The sequence below is a fragment of the Tachypleus tridentatus genome, chromosome 9, assembly GCF_004210375.1.
Source record: "Tachypleus tridentatus isolate NWPU-2018 chromosome 9, ASM421037v1, whole genome shotgun sequence".
Classification (NCBI taxonomy): domain Eukaryota; kingdom Metazoa; phylum Arthropoda; class Merostomata; order Xiphosura; family Limulidae; genus Tachypleus; species Tachypleus tridentatus.
The window spans coordinates 75,054,477-75,075,235 of record NC_134833.1 but is presented as its reverse complement, the minus strand read 5'-3'; the positions used below and the strand labels follow the sequence as shown (position 1 = coordinate 75,075,235).

General features: G+C 31.7%; 1 protein-coding gene and 1 long non-coding RNA gene across 4 annotated transcripts in view; one reads left to right on the top strand and one right to left on the bottom strand.

The window, feature by feature from the left end:
* The first annotated feature begins 375 nt into the window (after positions 1–375).
* LOC143225512 (uncharacterized) lies at positions 376–2,255 on the top strand. Its single transcript, XR_013013890.1, has 2 exons — positions 376–662; positions 2,010–2,255. It is a non-coding gene; the product is annotated as an uncharacterized LOC143225512 (long non-coding RNA).
* Positions 2,256–9,873: 7,618 nt separating this feature from the next.
* The window catches only part of LOC143225511 (eye-specific diacylglycerol kinase-like), a 258,722-nt gene continuing 247,836 nt past the window's right edge, over positions 9,874–20,759 (bottom strand). For all 3 annotated transcript variants that reach the window (XM_076455094.1, XM_076455093.1, XM_076455092.1), the window contains exons 23-29: positions 20,348–20,373; positions 19,429–19,466; positions 16,344–16,464; positions 14,303–14,339; positions 13,527–13,626; positions 11,211–11,274; positions 9,874–10,540 (exon numbers count right to left, since the gene is read on the bottom strand). In XM_076455094.1, the coding sequence (XP_076311209.1) occupies positions 10,491–10,540; positions 11,211–11,274; positions 13,527–13,626; positions 14,303–14,339; positions 16,344–16,464; positions 19,429–19,466; positions 20,348–20,373 (436 nt within the window). In that variant the 3' untranslated portion in view covers positions 9,874–10,490. The remainder of the gene's footprint in view (positions 10,541–11,210; positions 11,275–13,526; positions 13,627–14,302; positions 14,340–16,343; positions 16,465–19,428; positions 19,467–20,347; positions 20,374–20,759) is intronic.

The following is a 20,759-nucleotide window of genomic DNA, read 5'->3' as shown; positions in this document are numbered from 1 at the left end:
CAGAGTAGGTCACTAGAGTACATCCTCATGCGATCATAAATTTACATACTCTTCTGCTTCATTAATAGTATGTGTACGTTACCGCTAGTGAAGCTGTTGTCAGTTTTATCATACATACATATATAGTTAATCAAAATACAAATTATTATGAAAAAGATGATTTAGTATTAAGGTAACTAAAAAATTAATAGATAAACTAAATGATAGAAAGTAATAAACGAATGACAAGCAACTATAATTTTGAAAAATAAATCTAACAATGAAACATTCCAGTAGTAGTTTGTTTTGAAGTAAATTGTGTTTAATTAAAAACTCATATAAAGACCTAAGCAACAATCATTATGTAAACACTTTATTAATCATAGCAACGTATTTATCCCATTGATTAAAAATAATTACTTACTTTAGTTTAAATATTTTTTATTTAGATCAAACTTTTAGAATTAATACAATTTAATATGGGTGTTGTGGTACTTGTCTACGTCTTTAATGTTGCCGAAAAATACTGATAGTTCAATTTAAAACTGCTGTAAACTTGTATTAGTTGAAGCACATAAATCTTTAAACGTTTAGTACCTGTCTTCTTTATCGGCTGCAATTTAATTCTCAAACTAACTGAAATATGATTTGTTACACCTAAATCTGGCGGAGTAATGAAATCAGTAAGTATAATTTAATGATAAAAATCATTCTAGACGGCAGATTTATTTTGTTTTCTTTCGCCTTCCTCTTACATTGACTAATTAAGGAGAAGTTTGAAAACATAACTGCCGTTTAGTGATTTTCACGTTAAAATAAGTTTTCTTTACTTTAGAAAATTACTTATGATTTAACGGTCTTAAGAGCAAAAATACAATTATAATATTAGTATTTGTGGTAGATTAACGCTGAGAAAATACCTGCACTTGTGATATTTGAGAAATAGCATTATTTTTTACATCATATACGATACTATAAAACGACGTGTTTGTTCAGTTAAGGTATTTTGGAACAGCGAAAACTGTTGATTAAATTTAGGTATTGAAGACGATTTTTGAAATGAAGGAAGAACTTTAAAGCGAAACATTATAGTAATATGGTGAAGGTTGTTGTATTTGATGGGGAAATAGTGTAAGTTAGAGCTCCACACGTCTTTCAAGGTTGAAAACATGGAAAGTAATAGCAGTTGACAGCAGCAATAGGTTGGTACAGAATTATATTTCTACTTCAATCGACAACTATGCACTTTACTGAACTGACTTGTTTAAGATCAATTTTAATCTAAAATTACACAGGCCTGCGAATTTAAACTTCATAAATGTTGTTTTTGTTTTAATAATGGATTTTCCATAATACAGCTACGCAGATTTTGAAAATAATATTTTTTTCTGCTACACAAGAATGTTTAAACAGATCGGAAAGAAAATAACTCTTACTTAGATTAAATTCGTATTTCGTTTATCACAATGAACATTTTTATTATTATGGTTGTTATCAGAAATACAAACTGAAGAAAAGGGAAGAACACTGATGTCAAACAAATATACATCCTTACTCATCCTGATTTTTGTTGTTGTGAAATCTACATCTTATAGTCTCAAAACTACGTGTCTTGGTATTTTTATATACATTGCGTTATAATATTTTTTGTAAAAAATATATGTGATAGAAAAAAATGGCTATAATTTTCTTACAGGATTTATCGTACCGGAATTATTGTAAAACATGTAAAAATATCAAGAAAATAAAACAATTGCAGGTTTGTGTTATTTTTTACTAACACTTTAAGTTTGTAATTTTCAACCAAATTTCCATTGTGATCTTTACATGAAACTAGAAGCTCTAACGCTTTCGATTCTTTTGTTTTTGTCAAATGCAAAACTAGAAATAAAAAGTACGTTTTTTAAAAGGAATTTCACGTAAACGTGCAAAAGGGGTTATGTGTAAATAGCGGGGAAGGCAACTAACTAGCCAACACTTGGGCTATTTCTTTCTGAACAATCACTGAAATTTTATTATAACTTTTGTAGGGTACCTGAGGTCCGAAAGTGCGGAACCTGTTTTTGGACTAAAGGATGCGAAACCAGATACGTTTTGAGAAGTATGTCTGCTGACATACAATGGAATGTTGCGATAACTGTTTTTAAATACACGGTGGTGTGTTGTAGTGCTTGTCGGAAGCATGTCATTTCCTTAATATCTTGCTAACAGTAAGACAAAGCAAACTATTTGTTACCACGCTTACTAGTATAATAATAAAGAAATTAACTCTGTTTATATACAAATATTAAAACCTGTTTTTGTTCAAAAAATATTTATTTATACATTATAATTTGTATTCATAAAGATTTTATTATACACAAGTCGAGAGACATAGAAAATATCATCTGCTTCCTACACTGTTTTGTAAGTCTGTTTATTTATTGTCTTCCCATCGGGGATATCACATGTTAAATTCTTCAGAGAGTTTAACATGCTAAAATATTTTAATACAGAGAATTAATTTTTGTAATATGTACTAAATGATGATATGCTTATTTTTCTTCACAAATATCTTCATGTCTGGAACACCTGACTTTAACCACACCCAATCAGATCTTGGTACGAAATTTAAACACTTACATGGAGAGCTAAAAACGCTTTTTTGTTTGTTTTGAAATTTGGCACAAAGCTACTCGAGGGCTATCTGTGCTAGCCGTCCCTAATTTAGCAGTGTAAGACTAGAGGGAAGGTAGCTAGTCATCATCACCCACCGCCAACTCTTGGGCTACTCTTTTACCAACGAATAGTGGGATTGACCGTCACATTGTAACGCCCCAACGGCTGGGAGGGCGAGCATGTTTGGCGCGACCGGGATGCGAATCCGCGACCCTCAGATTACGAGTCGCACGCCTTAACACGCTTGGCCATGCCGGGCCACAGAGCTCAGAACGCATAGATTTGGTACTTAGGTAAAGAATTAACTGTAATACTGTTACCGTGTAAAACGTAATGAATAAGTTTCTGTTTCGATTGATAATTACGGTTGCTGAAGAATTCCGGAAGCAATGAAAGCTATTTATTTCCACCTGTTTTACACGTCTACAGTGATATTGGAAAGAAAAAAAATGCTAAAATTTATAATATGAATTGTTCATGATTATGTTAAGTAAACTGTCTCGCGAATTCTTTACAAATATAAACAAGAAAACCATCCCACGAAATAGGTATTTTATGTGTTACTTTAATAAGTACATTTGCAAGCAAAATAATGTGTTATCGAGTGTGATAATATAGTGATTTTTACTCGATACACTGTTCTCATGTGTATTAAAATAATGACGAGTTTGGAAAAAGTACAAGTTGAGAAGGAGGGTTGGTATGATTACTTTAAATATGATTGTTTCATTTATTTAAGTTGACAAGCGTATTTGTGTTTTGAAAAACGGACGAAATAACAGTTGTTTTTTCGTTCAAGAAAAATAATAATTTATTCAAATATTATGAATGTATCCTTATTCTACAGTACTTTACAATGCATAGCCCCGAAAAGGCCATGAATGAAACATAAATGTTTACTATATAATTCGTCCATGACCTATAATCACTTCTAACATATTTAATGAAAAATTGATCATTATTTTAAATATTGAAAATGAGCTGATAAAACAGACCATGTAAGATAACTGAGAAACTTGATTGTCTTAAAAATGGGCTGATTTTGATTTTTTTTTATTCACTGAAAAACAATTATTTATAAGATCTTTGTTGGTTCTAGGTTAAATATTTACTTCTGTCATCTGTTAATTTTGCATTCAGAAATTTGTTGATTTTTACATTAAAACATATTTATGTTAAATTTAGTTTTTAGCTTTACTTTCAAACAATATTTTGAGATGTATTTTGATTTTTATGTACGATTACACCTTAATTTTAAACAACTCTTTAGTTTTACTTTTAATCATTTATTGGTATGCTTTAAATTATGCTTTAATCTTACTTTCAATAATTAATTGAGCTTACTTTAACCATATGTTTGGTTTACTTTCTTTGGTTGATTTCCTTCACATGCTCTCTGCTTACTTTACTATAATATATTCGAAACCAAAGCAACAGAAAGTTTCTTTCAAATACATATAAACGAACAATGAAGAACAATCAAAACATATTATATGTTTCTATTCTACGTGAAGCTTTGCAGATGTATAAATTAATACTTAAAACTAGTGAAAATTCTATATCTATAAAGTCCTCACAAAAATAAAAAAAATCTTGTAGTTAAATAAAAGAAATGGAATGTAATCCTAAGATTTATTCAGTTTATCTATAGTTAATGCTTACGTCACAACTCTTGAAACCAACACATCATTATAGAATAAAAAAAAACAACGAACAAATTATAAATGTTACACATTGTGGGTCTCTGGTGTACAGATATAAGCATTCTTATTAATATATACAAACGTTGTAACCAAACAAATTGTTTTTCATTATATAAAACTATTTTTATTCCCATTTCTATACTCAGTCTTGCCAGTAATTCATATAAACAGTTTCAATCACCCTCTTCATTAAAATTTGCATTTATAATTTCATTGTATCACAAAATCAGACACACAACATGTATTTGCGTGAATTACTTTTCTTAGCAAATATAATTTGTTTTTAAGCACAAAGTTACACAATGGGCTATTTGTGGTGTGCTCACTACAGGTATCAAAATCCGGTTTTTAGCGTTATAAACCTTCAACCTTACAGCTATAAATATACTATAATGTAGAGTTCGCCACTAAATGAAACATTTTGCAAACTTCTTATTTTGAAAGCCTGCAGTTAATATTTCAGTAATTTCCTCTTTCACAAAAACCTATTAAGTATATAAAAACCACAAAACTACATTCTACTACTTACAGCGACCACATAATTAAACTCCCAACCTGCTTTCTAAATCTTATATGTTTAGTGGACTTGCCCATTAAGACATAAAGTTTTGAGTAGTTATTTGTTACAACGGCCTCTTAAACAACCTTAAAGACTGGTGATGGAAAAATTTTTTCCTGAAGAAACAAGTGCATAATAAACGGTTAGTTATGGAATACGTATATGTTAATTATTATATGTTAATATGTTAATTAAAAGAACGTTAATTATTTTCTATCTTGCTTAGAACTAACGAAAGTAATTAAAGCAGAATTAATAACGAAGGAAACATAGAATTAATTCTAGAGCTGACTAAGGAATGTTTGATTTTTTTGTCTTTCATAAATTATTTTGTTATCACTAGTTTGAGAATTAAGAACAGGAAAAAAGGCACTTTTATTCTTTTTTTAACTATAAACAGTAACACATCCAAAACTCAAAATAATTTACATAACATTTAATTCTCAGCCACAAGGACAGACGCTACTTATTATAATAAAATCTCGGATAACGAGCTTTTTGTGGCGTGGGCAATTAACTATTAAAGCTACGAGTTTAAACTCCAGTTTGTGGGAATAAGGTTTATTGTTTGTGTTAGCGCAAGGTTATACAATAGGCTATCTGCACTCTGTCCATCATAGGGAGTCAACTCCTGGATTTTAGCCTTAAGTCTGTAACCTTACTGTTGATCTAATGGGGGCTTGCGAATAAGATATATATATACAAGTTTAGCACTTTTCTGACACTGCTTGATATATATTTTCCAATAATGCATTTTGAAAAAAAATGGATTAGAATGACTACAAAGCTAATAGGCTTTAATAGCTACAGTATTTTTTCTAAAATCAAATTATAGTATTACAAGATTCTTAAGACTGAGCCATAGAATGTAAATAAGCACGTTTTTTAAGTAAAATATACAAGTACGAAAACTATTTTTATGATTTTTTAAATTACAACTAGAGATTTTTCTCACATTCGTTACTTTATACCAAAACAGTTATGAAGACTAAACTCTATGTAAAACCAGTAATCCAAGATCACTCATAAAAATATGGTATTTTGTGGTACCTAACGCGTTAAAAAGCGATAAACGTGAATATGATACAATAGTGTTAAAGTCATGTTATATTAATAACAGTTTCTAGTACAGTATTGTTAACACGTCTGTTATAGATTTATACCAAAAACACCTAAAATTACAGTGTTTAAGCTTTCTTTCAAAAGCTTCGAAACAGGAAGCAAAGAATACTATGATGCCATATAGTATCAGTATTACATTATTACATTTCACAATTCAAAACTACAAACTGGTGTTAATTCAAATCAAACAACCACGATATCAACCAGATCAGGTTATTGTTTCAAACGTGCACATTTTAACATACTTCACAACTTAAAAATGTTTCTGAGTCTGCGGTATCATGGGGTCTTTCATGTATATTTTCATTCATTAAACAAAATCCTAATGCCCCAAAACAAATATAACCATTTTCTTCTGTACTTATATAATTTTAGCTGACAGTCACAAAAAAAATTAGTCATAATTTAGCCCATTAAGCTTTGTTTGTTTGTAGTTAAGCACAAAACTACACAATTGGCTATCTGAGTTCTGTCCACTACGAAATTCGGTTACTAGCGCTGAGAGTCCATTGACACACCGCTATGCTACTGAGAGGCCTATATTAAGGACTGGTTTTTGGAATTTCGCGCAAAGCTACACGAGAGCTATCTCCACTAGCCATCCACAATTTAGCAGTGTAAGACTAGATGAAAGACAGCAAGTAATCACCACCCACCGACAACTCTTAGGCAACTCATTTACTAATGAATAGTGGGATTGACCATCACATTATTACATCATACCCCTCTTTATACTGATTAGCTCGCCCTCAGTCAGCCACAACTTACAAATGAACAACAAAAACTGTAACTTAACTGCTTACTTCTTTTCTTTATACTTTAAATCTACCTACACAAACCAATACATTTCACTATCTTGTTGCATTTAACTCTCTTATGCAGCATTTTGTTTTGGTTCACTCTCGCTATCTTTTGATGCGTACGTGGAACAAACCTCCAATAGATGAAAACAACAAAAAACAAAAATATCTCTACAATAGTAGATTTATTTTTGATTTGTTTCTCTTTATCTCTTTATATATATATATATACATATAATCTAGCGCAGCGTTCAAGGCAAATGCGTAAAGAATAGCAGAGACTATCATTAGAATTCACAATTATCATTTTTATTGATTTATTTGCCTTAAATCACATTTTAAGCTCATTCACTTTCTAGTTAAAACTTACTTGTAGTCAAAAACAATCGTTTCCGTTTTGTTACTTACATGAGCCTTTTATTAATGATACACTATTCATGTGTTAACAAGGTTTTAAACAAGACCCCCTTTAGCTTTGTTTCATCCAGTACTATCAGTTTAATACATTGGAATTTCTACACAAAAATGTTACGTTTCATGAAATAGACGCCACACAAGCAGTGATATAAATCTCGTTTAAGTTCTGTAACTTAAATACTTCAACCTCTTTTGCAGTTCATATGCATCATTACGTAAGATAAGGAATGCAGTTGGCCTAATTGCTGTTCATTAAATATTTAAAGGCAGATGCATTTGCAAGAAATAAACCCAGAAAGAGAATATTCCTAGTTATCTTTTGGCTAGTTTCCAAGAACTGAGTGCTAAAGCGTGTTAAATACAAACAAAAACTAATGATTTGAGAACCGTAAGGTGTTTTCTTTTATTTAAAACAATGTCATAAATATTATAAGTTACTATGAATTTTGTAGGAGCCTTACGTTCCTAGCAATTATTGAATAATTTAATTGTCAAGGAATTTGGACTGCCTCTACCTATGGTTTTGTTCTTGTACAGGACTCGTTAGTTCACAGACCTAACACCTGTTAGAAAAAAAACCAAAAAGACATTTGCACTAACAATTATGGAGAAAACATTGAGTTGCATTTTAACCGAGTCTCCAAATCAAAATCTCAAGAATAACTGGAAAGGGATAGAAACAATAAAGAAATGGTTACATAACCTAGAAACGAGAACACCAACAAGAAAATAACCACTTGGTGTGTACGTCAGGAATATTTCACTTCTGAATGTTAAATTTACAGTATAAAAACATGACATTACTTTGTAGAAGGGGCAGTGCCAACTCTTTTGATGCATCGCACTTCCGACCAAGTCAATAGAGCGGAAAACGAGTAGAGACAGGAGAAAGAAAGAGGAACTTTAGTCTCTTATACCTATTATCAAAGCATTGTTTGTAATACACGCAAACAACTAAGTGCTTTATTCTATACCACCATGACATATTTTCCTTCCAGTGACCTATGGTGAAAATAAATACACGATGCATTCTATTTTTGAATTTCAGAAACGACTATTATATCGTCATGCTGTCTTGCTGTAACTAAACAACAACATCACTTTAGTAAAGGTTTGATGTTTAATTGATACTTTGATTTCATTCAGTTTAACGGCATTTAAAAAACCTGTTCTGTTTCAAAGTGTCCGGAGTTAGTTGGCAGTTAAAAAATTTAGAACTAATTTTCTGTCAAGGAAAAAACAAGCATTCGATTGAAACGCAAACTTTCGAACTTTCACTGTGTTCAAACTTGTTGGGTTGAATTCAGGATGTTGTGCTATTAGAAATATTTCTACAGTTAACTTTACTGATTGTTTTCTCGGTATTTCGTAAAGAGCAGAGCTTCTTGCTCTTAATCTCATTCGCAGATGAAAGGGGTGAGCAGACAATCAACGTTTTTACAACACGAGCTGTAATAAACCTAATATGTGAAGTGTTACCTACGGAACACGCGACAGTAAATAGTTCCACATTATCGCGTTTTACGCTTATTATTACACAATTGTGTTCTTACCCAACACATATAATTCAGTAGACAATAACTTCCTATACAATATGATAGAGGCGGAGTTCCTCTTGAATTGTATTTAATATATTATTTTGTATTAAAATAGTTCAAACTCGATCTTTTTACTAATATTTCACATTCCTCTATACAATTAAAGGTATCACATGTAGCTTACTGGAGATGCTGTGTTAAATCATGGAAATTATATATATATCTTCATTTTTCCATGGATGCTTGAGTGAACTAACTGATGAAACACTTTTAACAAGTATGACTTTTTGATATACTAAGATCGGATAATGCCGTAATTCTTAATTAACGTGGTTCATTTAAATTTTTATTATTATATAGTAGATTACTGATTATAACGAAAGAACATGTGACTTAATATTAATAACACTTTCCTTTTATGTATAATTTAACTCACAAAGGCACATTTAATTAGAACAATAGCAGTGGCGTGAATGACCTTGTGTACTACACATGCACCGTAAAATGAGATTCTTTACGACACACTAGTCTATGATTATTTTTATATGCTTACTGAGTTTAAACTCGAATGTGAAGAGACTATTCATTAATAAAGCATTCTCCATTATTTCCTTATCTTATATTCCAGTAGCTAACTCGTGAACTCGTCTATCCATTTGACAACTCTTATATTTCAGTATACTTACTTATGTACATCAACAAACAAACAACTTACGTAGTTTCCAAAATTCTTCATTCAAAGCTATCCGAATAAAATATATTTAAAGCACACTTTTCTTTTAAATATCTTATACTAACTTATATTAAGATAAGTAGCTACAAGTGTTTTAATGCAAGTACTACGAATAATAATCTTTAGAATTAATGTTGTATTTGAATAACATTCTGGTTAAAACGTCAACATTTATCTAATTTCTTATGGGAACTCAAATGTGAAAAACAAAGCAAAAAGCATAAAAAGTATCCCTGAGAAAATTATAAAACATTATTAAAAATGTCATGAGATATTCACTTCAGCCGTAAGGTACTCGTTTTAAATAAAATTAATGCACATATATATCAAATTATTTTTAAACGGTAACGCAGATATAGGCTTATTTTTTTTTCCATTTTTCTTTACGTTTCTCATTTGCAAAAGTGAAACCAAAAAGTTAAAGTGACCCTGAGAAAACTGTATAATAACAGCAGCAAAGTCATGGTACATTCGGTTTTTTACAAAATTAATGTACGTATATATACTGAATTTATAAAGTATTCTATGCGAATAATATGATTATTTTCCCACTTTTCTTTCATTACCTTTCAATTTAAATAGATGAGTAATAATACTAATAACATAGTATTTCTACCTCGCAAACAAAATTAAATAAAGCAAACTTTTTAACTCTGTGATTTAAAGAAAAGTTCTCAATGGACAATTTAAATGAGTTTGTTGCAATATTTGCAATTTTGGCATAAAAACTTATAAAATAGAAGATAAGCCAATTTTTCTATTAGCAGATCGTCTTCCGGATACAATTGGCGTTTTACACAAAGAGAGGCTCAATTATTTTATGTTTATGACAAAATATTGTTTCTATCTAGATGCTAGAAAACGCGTTTAAAAACATGGTGTATTTATCTTCGGCTCATCATCTGTACATTTGTTCCAAAATTCTCTGTTGTAGATCAGAAACTATGGGGTATAGAAACTCTACACTAGCTCTTTTTTTGGTTATACTGCTGTTTCTTTGTCTTGAATTAACATCTGAAAATGTTGCTGATCTGAAAAGAATACCAGAACTCGTTAAACCCCCTTATCTATAAAAACAATAAATTATCACTGTTTCTTAGTTTCTAACCCTTCAGCATGAAGGAAGTTAATATAGCTCGAAATAGCAGTTCTGAGATGGTGTGGTACTTACTATCCAGTAACAATTGTGTTTCATACTGTATTGAAGTGACCAAACTCTAGTGCTAATTCCACTGCATAAAAAGACAGCTTCAAAAGTTGTTGGGTTTGAAAGGGTAGAAAAGTGTGTTTGTCAATAGAATAGGCAGGAAATAGTTTCTATAGCGTATCAAAAACCTACAGAATAACTGCAAAAATTAGTTTTAATTTGTTATATGAAAGTGTATTGTATTAATAAAGTAAATATAGCATGGTATAGCAGCCAAATGAGGTAAGTTATACATGAGAAGTGACAAATTACATGTGTTTCTCCGCAGAAATGAGAATATTCGTTTTATTATTTTCCTTTTATATTTATATTTACAGTATTTCTATTTTCATGTTTGAGTGGTAGAAACGTATACAAATTGAAATTACAACGAAATAGGCTATTGAGGTCTTCTTTGCTCTGTTGGTATTGTTTCTATTGTTAAAATTATTGTTATTATTTTTAATTAATTGTTTAGTATCATTATTGTCCCACATGAAAAAACACACACTTACTTTCTAAATAGGAGGCGAGGGCGTCATCCCCTGCTTTTGCTGCTAACTGTTTCGGTGTCATTCCCTTAGAAATTAAAAGCATCATTACATACAAATCGAAACTTTTGTATTCCAATATATAGTAAATAAAACGTTTACAAATTGTATGGAGTATTTCATACTATTATTTTGCGAACACAAATTACGGAAGTATCTTTCAGAAAATATAGAGAATAATTAAAGTAAAAAAGGGCTGGGTTTAATTTGAATTTTGCGCAAAGCTACACTAGGCCAATCTGTGCTAGTCATTCCCTAACTTAACAATTAGAGACTAGAGTGAAGGCAGCTAGTCATAACCACCCTATGCCAGCTCTGATGTTACCCTTTTACCAATAAATAATGGGATTGACCATCATATTATAAATGTTCCCACGGCCAAAAGGGCAAGCATCTTTGGTGGAACGGGGATTCAAACCCGCAACCTGAAGACTACGAGTCGAACGCCCTAACTACTCGGCCAAAAGGGCTGCCCCAGAGGAAACGTAAAAAAAGTTGAACGTTTATAACTACTATTTAAAAAATATATCTTTACAAAGTAAAAAAAATAATCATAAAATATACCTGTTTAAAGTGAAACAAATGACTAAAATATTTTACACTTCCATCATAACATTTATTTTATTTTTATAATCATTGCTATTCAATAGATTTGAATAAAGTTTCCTTTTTTTTCTCTTTGAAAGACCGGTTTTCCTTATGATAAGGATAACATGTTTGTGATTTACAATAAATGCCACGAGGCAAAATATCCAATCATTTTCTCACTAATTTATTATTTTGGGTGAGCACCTTCTCTGATTATTAATAAGCATATCCCTCTCACTTTCTCTATTCTAAGGCTTAATCAGAAATGACAAAATTCAGAGTTTGGTTTGGTTGTTATTAAGTGCAAAGCTACATAATGAGCTATCTGTGGACTGCTCACCACGAGTATCAAAACTCAAATTTTAGCGTATTAAGCCTGCAGACTTGTCACTGAAACGCTTGGGGTGATAAAATCAAAGAAAGTTCCATGTAACTGTGCTAAAGGTCAAGGGTTAATAATGCGGTCCACTAGGTGTAATATAAAGTATTTATAAAGTAGTTTATTGTGAATAAACTGCAAATAACTTTTTAACGTATCATGTTGACTTGACATGGCTAGATGGTTAGAGCGTTTGATTCACAATCTGAGGATCGCAGGTTTGAATCCCACCAAATAGGCTTGCCCCTTCAGTAATGGGGACGTTATATGTGACGGTCAATCCCACTACTCACTGGTAAAAGCGTAGTTCAAGAGTTGGTGACGACTAGCTGCTGGGCCCGGCATGGCCAAGCGTGTTAAGGCGTTCGACTTGTAATCCGAGGGTCACGGTTTCGAATCCCGATCGCACCAAACATGCTCGCCCTTTCAGCCGTGGGGGCGTTATAATGTGACGGTCAATCCCACTATTCGTTGGTAAGAGAGTAGCTCAAGAGTTGGCGGTGGGTGGTGATGACTAGCTGCCTTCCCTCTAGTCTTAAACTGCTAAATTAGGGACGGCTAGCGCAGATAGCCCTCGAGTAGCTTTGCGCGAAATTCAAAACAAACAGACTAGCTGCTTTCTCTTTAGTCTTTCAGTGCAGAAATAGGAACGGCTATAGCAGATAACTCTCTTGTAGCTTTTTGCGGGAAATTCAAATCAAACAAACAAAAAACTCATGTTATGTTAGTCATGTTTTTAACGAGTTTTTCTTAACACTCATCGATAATACAAATATGTACAGAAGCAACATTACCGTCAATAAATAAAGTTTTTTGTTGTTGTAATGGGACATCACCGTTTGAAATAATTTATCTTATTTCTTTCAGTGGTTTATGGGGACAGAATATGATATTAATAGTTTGATTTATTTTATGGTTCTATACATTCCTCTAGATTACACTAGTGTATTACGTTAATTACAATTTGCCACTAGTTTGGGGATATAGTGAAGCTAAGGATTAATATCAATCCTCTTTGTTTTATATATATACTGGGACATTATATTACTTAACCACTAAGTTGTTATATATATATATACAGGGACATTATATTACTTAACCACTAAGTTGTTTTATATATATATACAGGGACGTTATATTACTTAACCACTAAGTTGTTTTATATATATATACAGGGACATTATATTATTATCCACTAAGTTTTATATATATATATACACAGGGGCATTATATTACTTACCCGCTAAACTCTTTTATATATACATATATATACAGGGACATTATATTACTAATCCACTAAGTTGTTTTTGTACCTGTTTGTCAACTTTTGTTACAGATGCTCCTGCTGAAACAAGTAGGTAACAGATTGTACGACGTTTGTAAGCTGCTGCTTTGTGAAGCGCCGTTTGACCTCTGGTAGGAATGACAAAAACAAACATGAAAATTTACCATTGTAAAAATACATAAAACAAAGAACCATTAGTGTGACATTCAATGGCTGTCAAGATCCTTAAAATCGAAGTACATTATGGAAGAAAAACCACATAATACATCGTTTCAAAAACAAAAGTAAGCGAGACATGAAGGCTGTAAGACGGATAACAAAATTTAGCTCTGAACAAGTAATATGTTCTATTAGAAGTTTATAAAGAAAGATGTGTTTGTATCCTAACTCTCTGGTATTAGTTAAGTTAATGTTGGTTTAATACACAATAAGGTAAAATCATGTTAACTTAGTCAGCCTCAGTTAATAAAATGCTTTATCATATTAGTGTTTCGGTTGATTTAAAGGTAGAAAACAGAATGCTTTATAACACCAAAGTTGTAGTTGATTTAAACCAAGTTAACAGAATAATTTATCATATCAATATTTTTTTGTTTGTTTTAATCCAGGTTAATAGAATGCTTTGCAATACCATTGTATTGTGTGTTGTATGAAGATCCAAAGAAAAAATAATTTATCACTTAAGAAATATTTACTTCAACGATTTTTGTTCTATTTTAGTAATAGATGAGTAAGGTTGTGGTGATCATATATCAGTAGTTTTCATGATTAGTTCTGAAAAAACAAAACAAAACGAATACTCACTTTTCATTATCCACCATTTCCAGAATTGCCGGAGAAGCTACAAGTACAAAATGATCAAATAACGTAAATACCGTTTCTGAATATTCCTCAACATTACACATTTACTCCTGTCAGGAATGTTTATAAACCGATACACATTATTCATAATTACTTTTTTTATTTCGAAACATACTAAAAAATGGCATATAGTGTTCAGGTTTGTTAATAAAATCGAACGCTTTGAAACATTATACATTGTATCTACTAGAAATGGTTTAAATTACCAGAAGATACATTTTTGAAAGGTGAAAATAAACAGAACGTTGTCTTTTATTACGACTAGGATATTATAGTACGAGGGCTGTTCAAAAAATACGCGGACTGACGTCATAAAACAAAATGTACTTTATTTAGAAGTTACAGGTCTAGGACCCCTTCAAAGTACTCTCCTCCCCAACGCACACACTTATCCCAACGGTGTTTCCACTTGTTGAAACAGTCCTGGTACGCTCTTTTGTAATGTCCTCCAGCTCCTTCGTCGCATTTGCCTTAATCTCGGGAATCGTCTCAAATCTTCTTCCTTTCAAGGGTCTTTTGAGTTTGGGGAACAAGAAAAAATTGCAAGGAGCAAGGTCAGGTGAGTAGGGTGGGTGGGGAAGAACAGTGATCGAGTGTTTGGCCAAAAAACTCACGAGTTCTGAGGCACAAATTATGCAGCAACGCGGTGCATCTTCAATTTTTCGGTCAAAATTTCGTAACAAGATCCAACTGATATCCCACACTCTTCAGCAAGCTCCCTGACAGTCAGACGTCGATTTGCCCGCACCAAGGTGTTGATTTTGTCGATGTGTGGGTCGTCAGTTGACGTGGAAGGACGTCCAGGACGCTCATAATCTTCAATGGACTGTCGACCATCCTTAAAACGTTCATGCCACTTGAAACATGCTTCATAGCAACATCACCGTAAGCCGTGTTAAGCATAGCAAAAGTTTCAGTCGCAGATTTTCCAAGTTTAACACAAAATTTCACAGCAAGTCGTTGCTCCTTCAGGTCATTCATTCTGAAATCCGCCAAACGAAAAAATCGCACTTCACTTAAAACCGCGTAGCTAATACACAAATGAAGATATCTGCAATCGAGAAATGGCGTCGTAATCAGTTGATTTGTGCGAACCTAGCGACACCAAACGGATTCCCTTGAAACCAACTGGAGCCGCGCAATTTAAACAGCCCGCGTATTTTTTGAACAGACCTCGAATAGATATAGGTAGTATAGACTTGAAGGCTACTAATTATGCTTGTAAATGTGTAAAAGGTGTTAACAGTTTTCTACAATTGGTTTTTCTCTACCAATATGACTGTAATCCAGATTGAATGTTTGTGGTTTAAGTTTCTGTACAGCATGTATATCATTGCGAACTATATTGATGGAGTTTATTAGGATTTGTGTAACCTGTTAGTAACCACTTGCTTGTGGTGTTGGTGGAATTCTTGAATGACTTACAAACTTTGTCAAAGATATCGGTAACTCTGCATCTGGTGGAATGCTTTTTAGCTGATTTAGTTCTTTCATATCTACCCTTTCAAGAGTATCTTTGAATAGGGTACTTTTAGGGTTTTGTATCCGTTTATTATTTTGCTATGCAAAAAATGTTCTTTGGCCAGCACTGTGACATATTTTACCAGAAATAAATGCTAAATGTATCCATTGCGTTGTTGTACTGTCATACTGCCGATGATAGATTTGCAAATCATTTTCACAAATTGCGATTAATTTTCCTTGTCTATGTGTGCATATACGAATGCACATAATTAAACTTAGTTACTAGAATAATTTTAATCTGCAAACACTAACGGAACAAAATTTTAAAATTTTCATATTAATTGCAAGTATATACATTATATTTAATTAATAATCAGGTATTATTCTAAAGATTGTGCTTATAAATTGATTAAATAGTTATAAAATAACCCGCAAACTCTTGTTTCTTTAAACAGCATTCATATCACCATACTAATTTATATAAACGTAAACATCTTTGTGTGTGATAGAGAATACTAACCATTTGTAATAAGGTACCGGATAATTTCTTTCTTTCCGTACCGAGCGGCATGATGTAAAGCTGTCATCCCTCGCTGATCCAGGGAAGTAAGGCTGTATCCATCCTGTTGCAACTGCTTTAGCTAAATATACAAATTGAAAACTATTTTCTAGTTTTATACGGTATAAGAACGTTTCATACGTACGTATTGAAAATTTAGTTAATTCTAGTGTTTATAAGTGGGTTTTTACATATGTGACTAGAACAGATCCAAAAAGGAAGCTTTGTTACGATTAAAATTTTTAGTGTATCAAGACTGTGAAAACAAATCCATGTATACCGAACATCAGATATAGGATTCACTGTTACTAATGCAATTTAAATTATCAGTGCTTTCGAAGGCTGCGTCATTTAAAACCTAGAAAATTAGAAAACTAGAAGAATTACAAAACCTACACATTTATTAAACATAAACATTTGTACCTTTACATTTAAACTGTGAAACGTTCGCTATCTATATATTATTAGAGTATATAACACACACTAACTTATATTCATAAAGTATGAAACACATTTCTGAATATTCTTGTCATATGGTATGCACACCAACTGATTACCCATACATTATAGTACGCGCAAGCTAGAAATAACGATAGCAAAGCACTCGCCAGTAAAATATTCGTAAACTCCTCAGAAATGCAATTCGTAGAGTGAAGCATTTATTCATTGCATATTTATCAAACATAACTCACAAGCTGAAAATTCATACAGCATAAATCAATCAACTGTATATTCGTATAATATTTCATTCATAAGCTAACCATTTAAGTTTGACTAAAAAGTGTTTTCATTAACTTTGTAAAGGATATAGATATAGTAAATCATTCGTAGTCAAATTATTAAGTATTGTCTAAAATGTAATAAATTCTTCAAAGTAGAAATTTTGATGTTTTACAGTATACCAGAAATTGTTGGGAAAACAAAACTGGAAATGAAAGAATGGGTAGAAAATACAAGTAAAATTCGGACTTAAAGGAAATGGTCTATCTTCATTGATAGTTACACTAACATAAGTAAATACCAATCAAGTAAAGGACGATAATGCACGGAACTCTGAATATATAATAAACATAATCTAGAAAAGCAACTAAATGAAAAACAAACAGCAAAAAACACACGCAATGAAGCATAATTTACTGTCTATATGTTAAGAAAAACAGTGATGAGAGTTCGGAGACACTTTGGGCAGAAACGAATAAAGACATATAAGTAAGACACAACAAATTTCAAGATATGTTATTATATTTAGAATGGGCACTTTTTACGTGATTTCAAGTTTTTAATATTATTATTTATATACATAATATTATGACTTAAAAGAATAATTCACTTCAACAAGATTAGTGACCAGAAGGAATAATAATGGTGTTTATGCTTATAAACTGATTTAAAGAGGGTATTGGGATCCAAAGTTTGTATAAGCTACAGATACCTCGGCAAAGTTCTGAGCTTCAGATAAAGTAAAAGTTAGGGAAGCAAGAAAGACAGTATGCAATATTATTGGTTCCTACCTAAGGTATATAGCTACTTATATTAATTGTAATATAGGTGTATGGTTAGCTACTCTCATGATACCATAAGTTTAAGCTTAGCAGCCACGAAAGTCAATGCCAATTTGTACTTGTAAGTTCGATAAAGTGAGTACAAACGCTCTTAACCGACGTTTCTCAGAAGTACGTGGAAAAAAACATCCATAGTGATGAAGGTATCGATTCTCAGCAAGAACAAAAAATAAAATATCGCGGTAAAAAAAGACACAGAAACTTAAAAGCCAAAGTTCATGTGCACAATGACAAACGAAAAGAAGAAATCCTACAGTTTAAATGATTTAGAGTTGTGAGTATGAACACACAACCTCTCGTACATAGACATAATCACACTGGCATCAAACTAATAAGATATTTATTAATTCATACATGATTGATAACACTTTGTTTGTTTTTGAATTTCGCGCAAAGCTACACGAGGGCTATCTGCGCTAGCCGTCCCTAATTTAGCAGTGTAAAATTAGAGGGAAGGCAGCTGGTCATCACCACCCATCACCAACTCTTGGGGTATTCTTTTACTAACGAATATTAGTATTGACCGTCACATTATAATGCCTCCACGGGTGAAAGGGTGAGCATGTTTGGTGTGACAAGAATTCGAACCCGCGAACCTCGGATTAAGAACCGGGCCTTATTTATAAGGACTTGTTTCTTTGATTCATTTTCTATATTTAATACGAGATATTTATTTTCATGTATTAGAATGTTCATGTTAAATTCATAACAACATCTATTCAAGTTGTCAATATTTAGTTTATTTGATTGTTGATGGCAACAACACTAATGAGAAGTTTTAGCAGACTTTTCAGCACCAATTATTGTGATTCCCACTTAAATTTGCAAAACAAAACAACCATTTCAATAAAGATGAGGGTTCAAATCTCCATCACACCAAACATGCTCGCCATTTCAGCCGTGGAGGCGTTATAATGTTACGCTTAATTCTACTATTCGTTGGTAAAAGATTAGCCCAGAAGGCAGCGGTGGTTGGTGACGACTAGATTCCTTCCCTCTATTCTTACACTGTTAAATTAGGGACGGCTAGCGTAGATAGCCTTCGTGTAGGTATGCGCGAAATTCAAACTAAACCAATAGAAGACAACGTTGATGGATCTAACACCATCAGTCACGATATTTCCTAGATGGTGATTGCAAGGTCTTGGTTTCAGGCAATTAGAGGAAAAACCGTCATCTTGCTTTTAGCTTATTAACTGTGATAATGGTGTTATAGTAAGTTTTCTGTTACACTTTGAGTACCAATACTTAATGTTCTGATTCCATCTATGCTATCCTTGTAAAGGGATATGCACTTAAAGAGAGAGAACATTTTTTTTACCTGCTGTAATTTAGCCTAACTAATAGATGTATGTAAAAATAACAAGTAAAAACGAGATGTTATTTAGAGCGAAAACATTTCTCAAAATATTAAGTTTCTGTATATTAACACAGCCTCTACTGGCACTGTAGTAGATATGAAGTGTAAGTAAAATACTTCTTACCAGTAATAAGTCACCCGTTTTTGATGCACTTATCACAACTGAAAGACAATAATTTTAGAAATGTGTGAATTTTCTATTGCTAATACGTATAAAGCATGTTAGTAACTATGCAAAAGTATTGTACACAAAAATAACTTCCGATCAGAGTGAGCTATATATTGTGAGCAAAACTAAAAATCATTCTATCCACAATTATATCTATTTAAATATATATTTTTACGTAACTACTTATACAGATTAAAATACATTGTTTCATCAGTTTGGTATCCTCGCTGTTAACAATCATTTCGGCCATGAACCAAATAATATTTCAAGAGGCTTGGCCAGCTTAAGAGAATTAGGTTAGTCCTACATAAAATTCTAAGCTGACTTTGCAAAACATTATTATAAAAGTACAATAATAAACGACAAATAAAAATTAAAGTAATTACATTCAATGTGGCAACATTATTAAAGAAAGCAATAATGAATAAACAAAACAGCCTATATGTTCCTCAGAGTAATATCACGAAACATAAAAACCCGATAAATATCCAGATAATAGAGACTAAAGGTCTTTGCAGATATATATCCTAAGCAAAACAGAAAGTATTATTTTATAAAGAAACTAACTTCGATAACTGTTTATTTGCAGCATTTTTTTATATTTTAAATATTATTGATTAAGTGCAGTCTGCAAAATGTATCTTTTATATGTTTATAAAATCAATACCTAGTATATAAAAGACTAATTAAATGCTTTTTAACAAGTGATTTTTGTAAATTCATTCTAAATTTTAAATTTTCCCTACAGAATTGTAGCCATTCATATGCATATAAATACTAATAATGTTTGCACTACAAATTTGAATACTTTATGTCAAGAACTTATTTTTTACTGTAGAGAATAATTAATTCTAATGTTAAGGGCTGTACTTACCTTCCGAACATTTCTCTGAAATATTCCTGAAAAATAAATATATAAATAAATGTCTTGAATTTAAAATCTTTATTCGTAGTACATAATTTCTTCATCCTCTGTAAAAAATAATTTATTATCTCACGTATTTCATAAATTGAATGCGATATTTAAGTTAGTTTAGTCGTATATGTGAAACATTACACTTTGTCGGTCCTTTAACATGAAATGCAGAAGGAAATCTCTATAATAAAAGAATTACCAGTTCATATTCTATCTTTGATGAACTACAAAAGTAAGTCACTAGAATTTGTTTTGTCTACTACCGCTAAAACGTGAAGTTTCATAATGTATTACTTTTATCGATTCTGTTTCTATTATACTTTGTTTTATTAAGTGAGATAAACTCATATTTTATAATGAAAATTAAGCG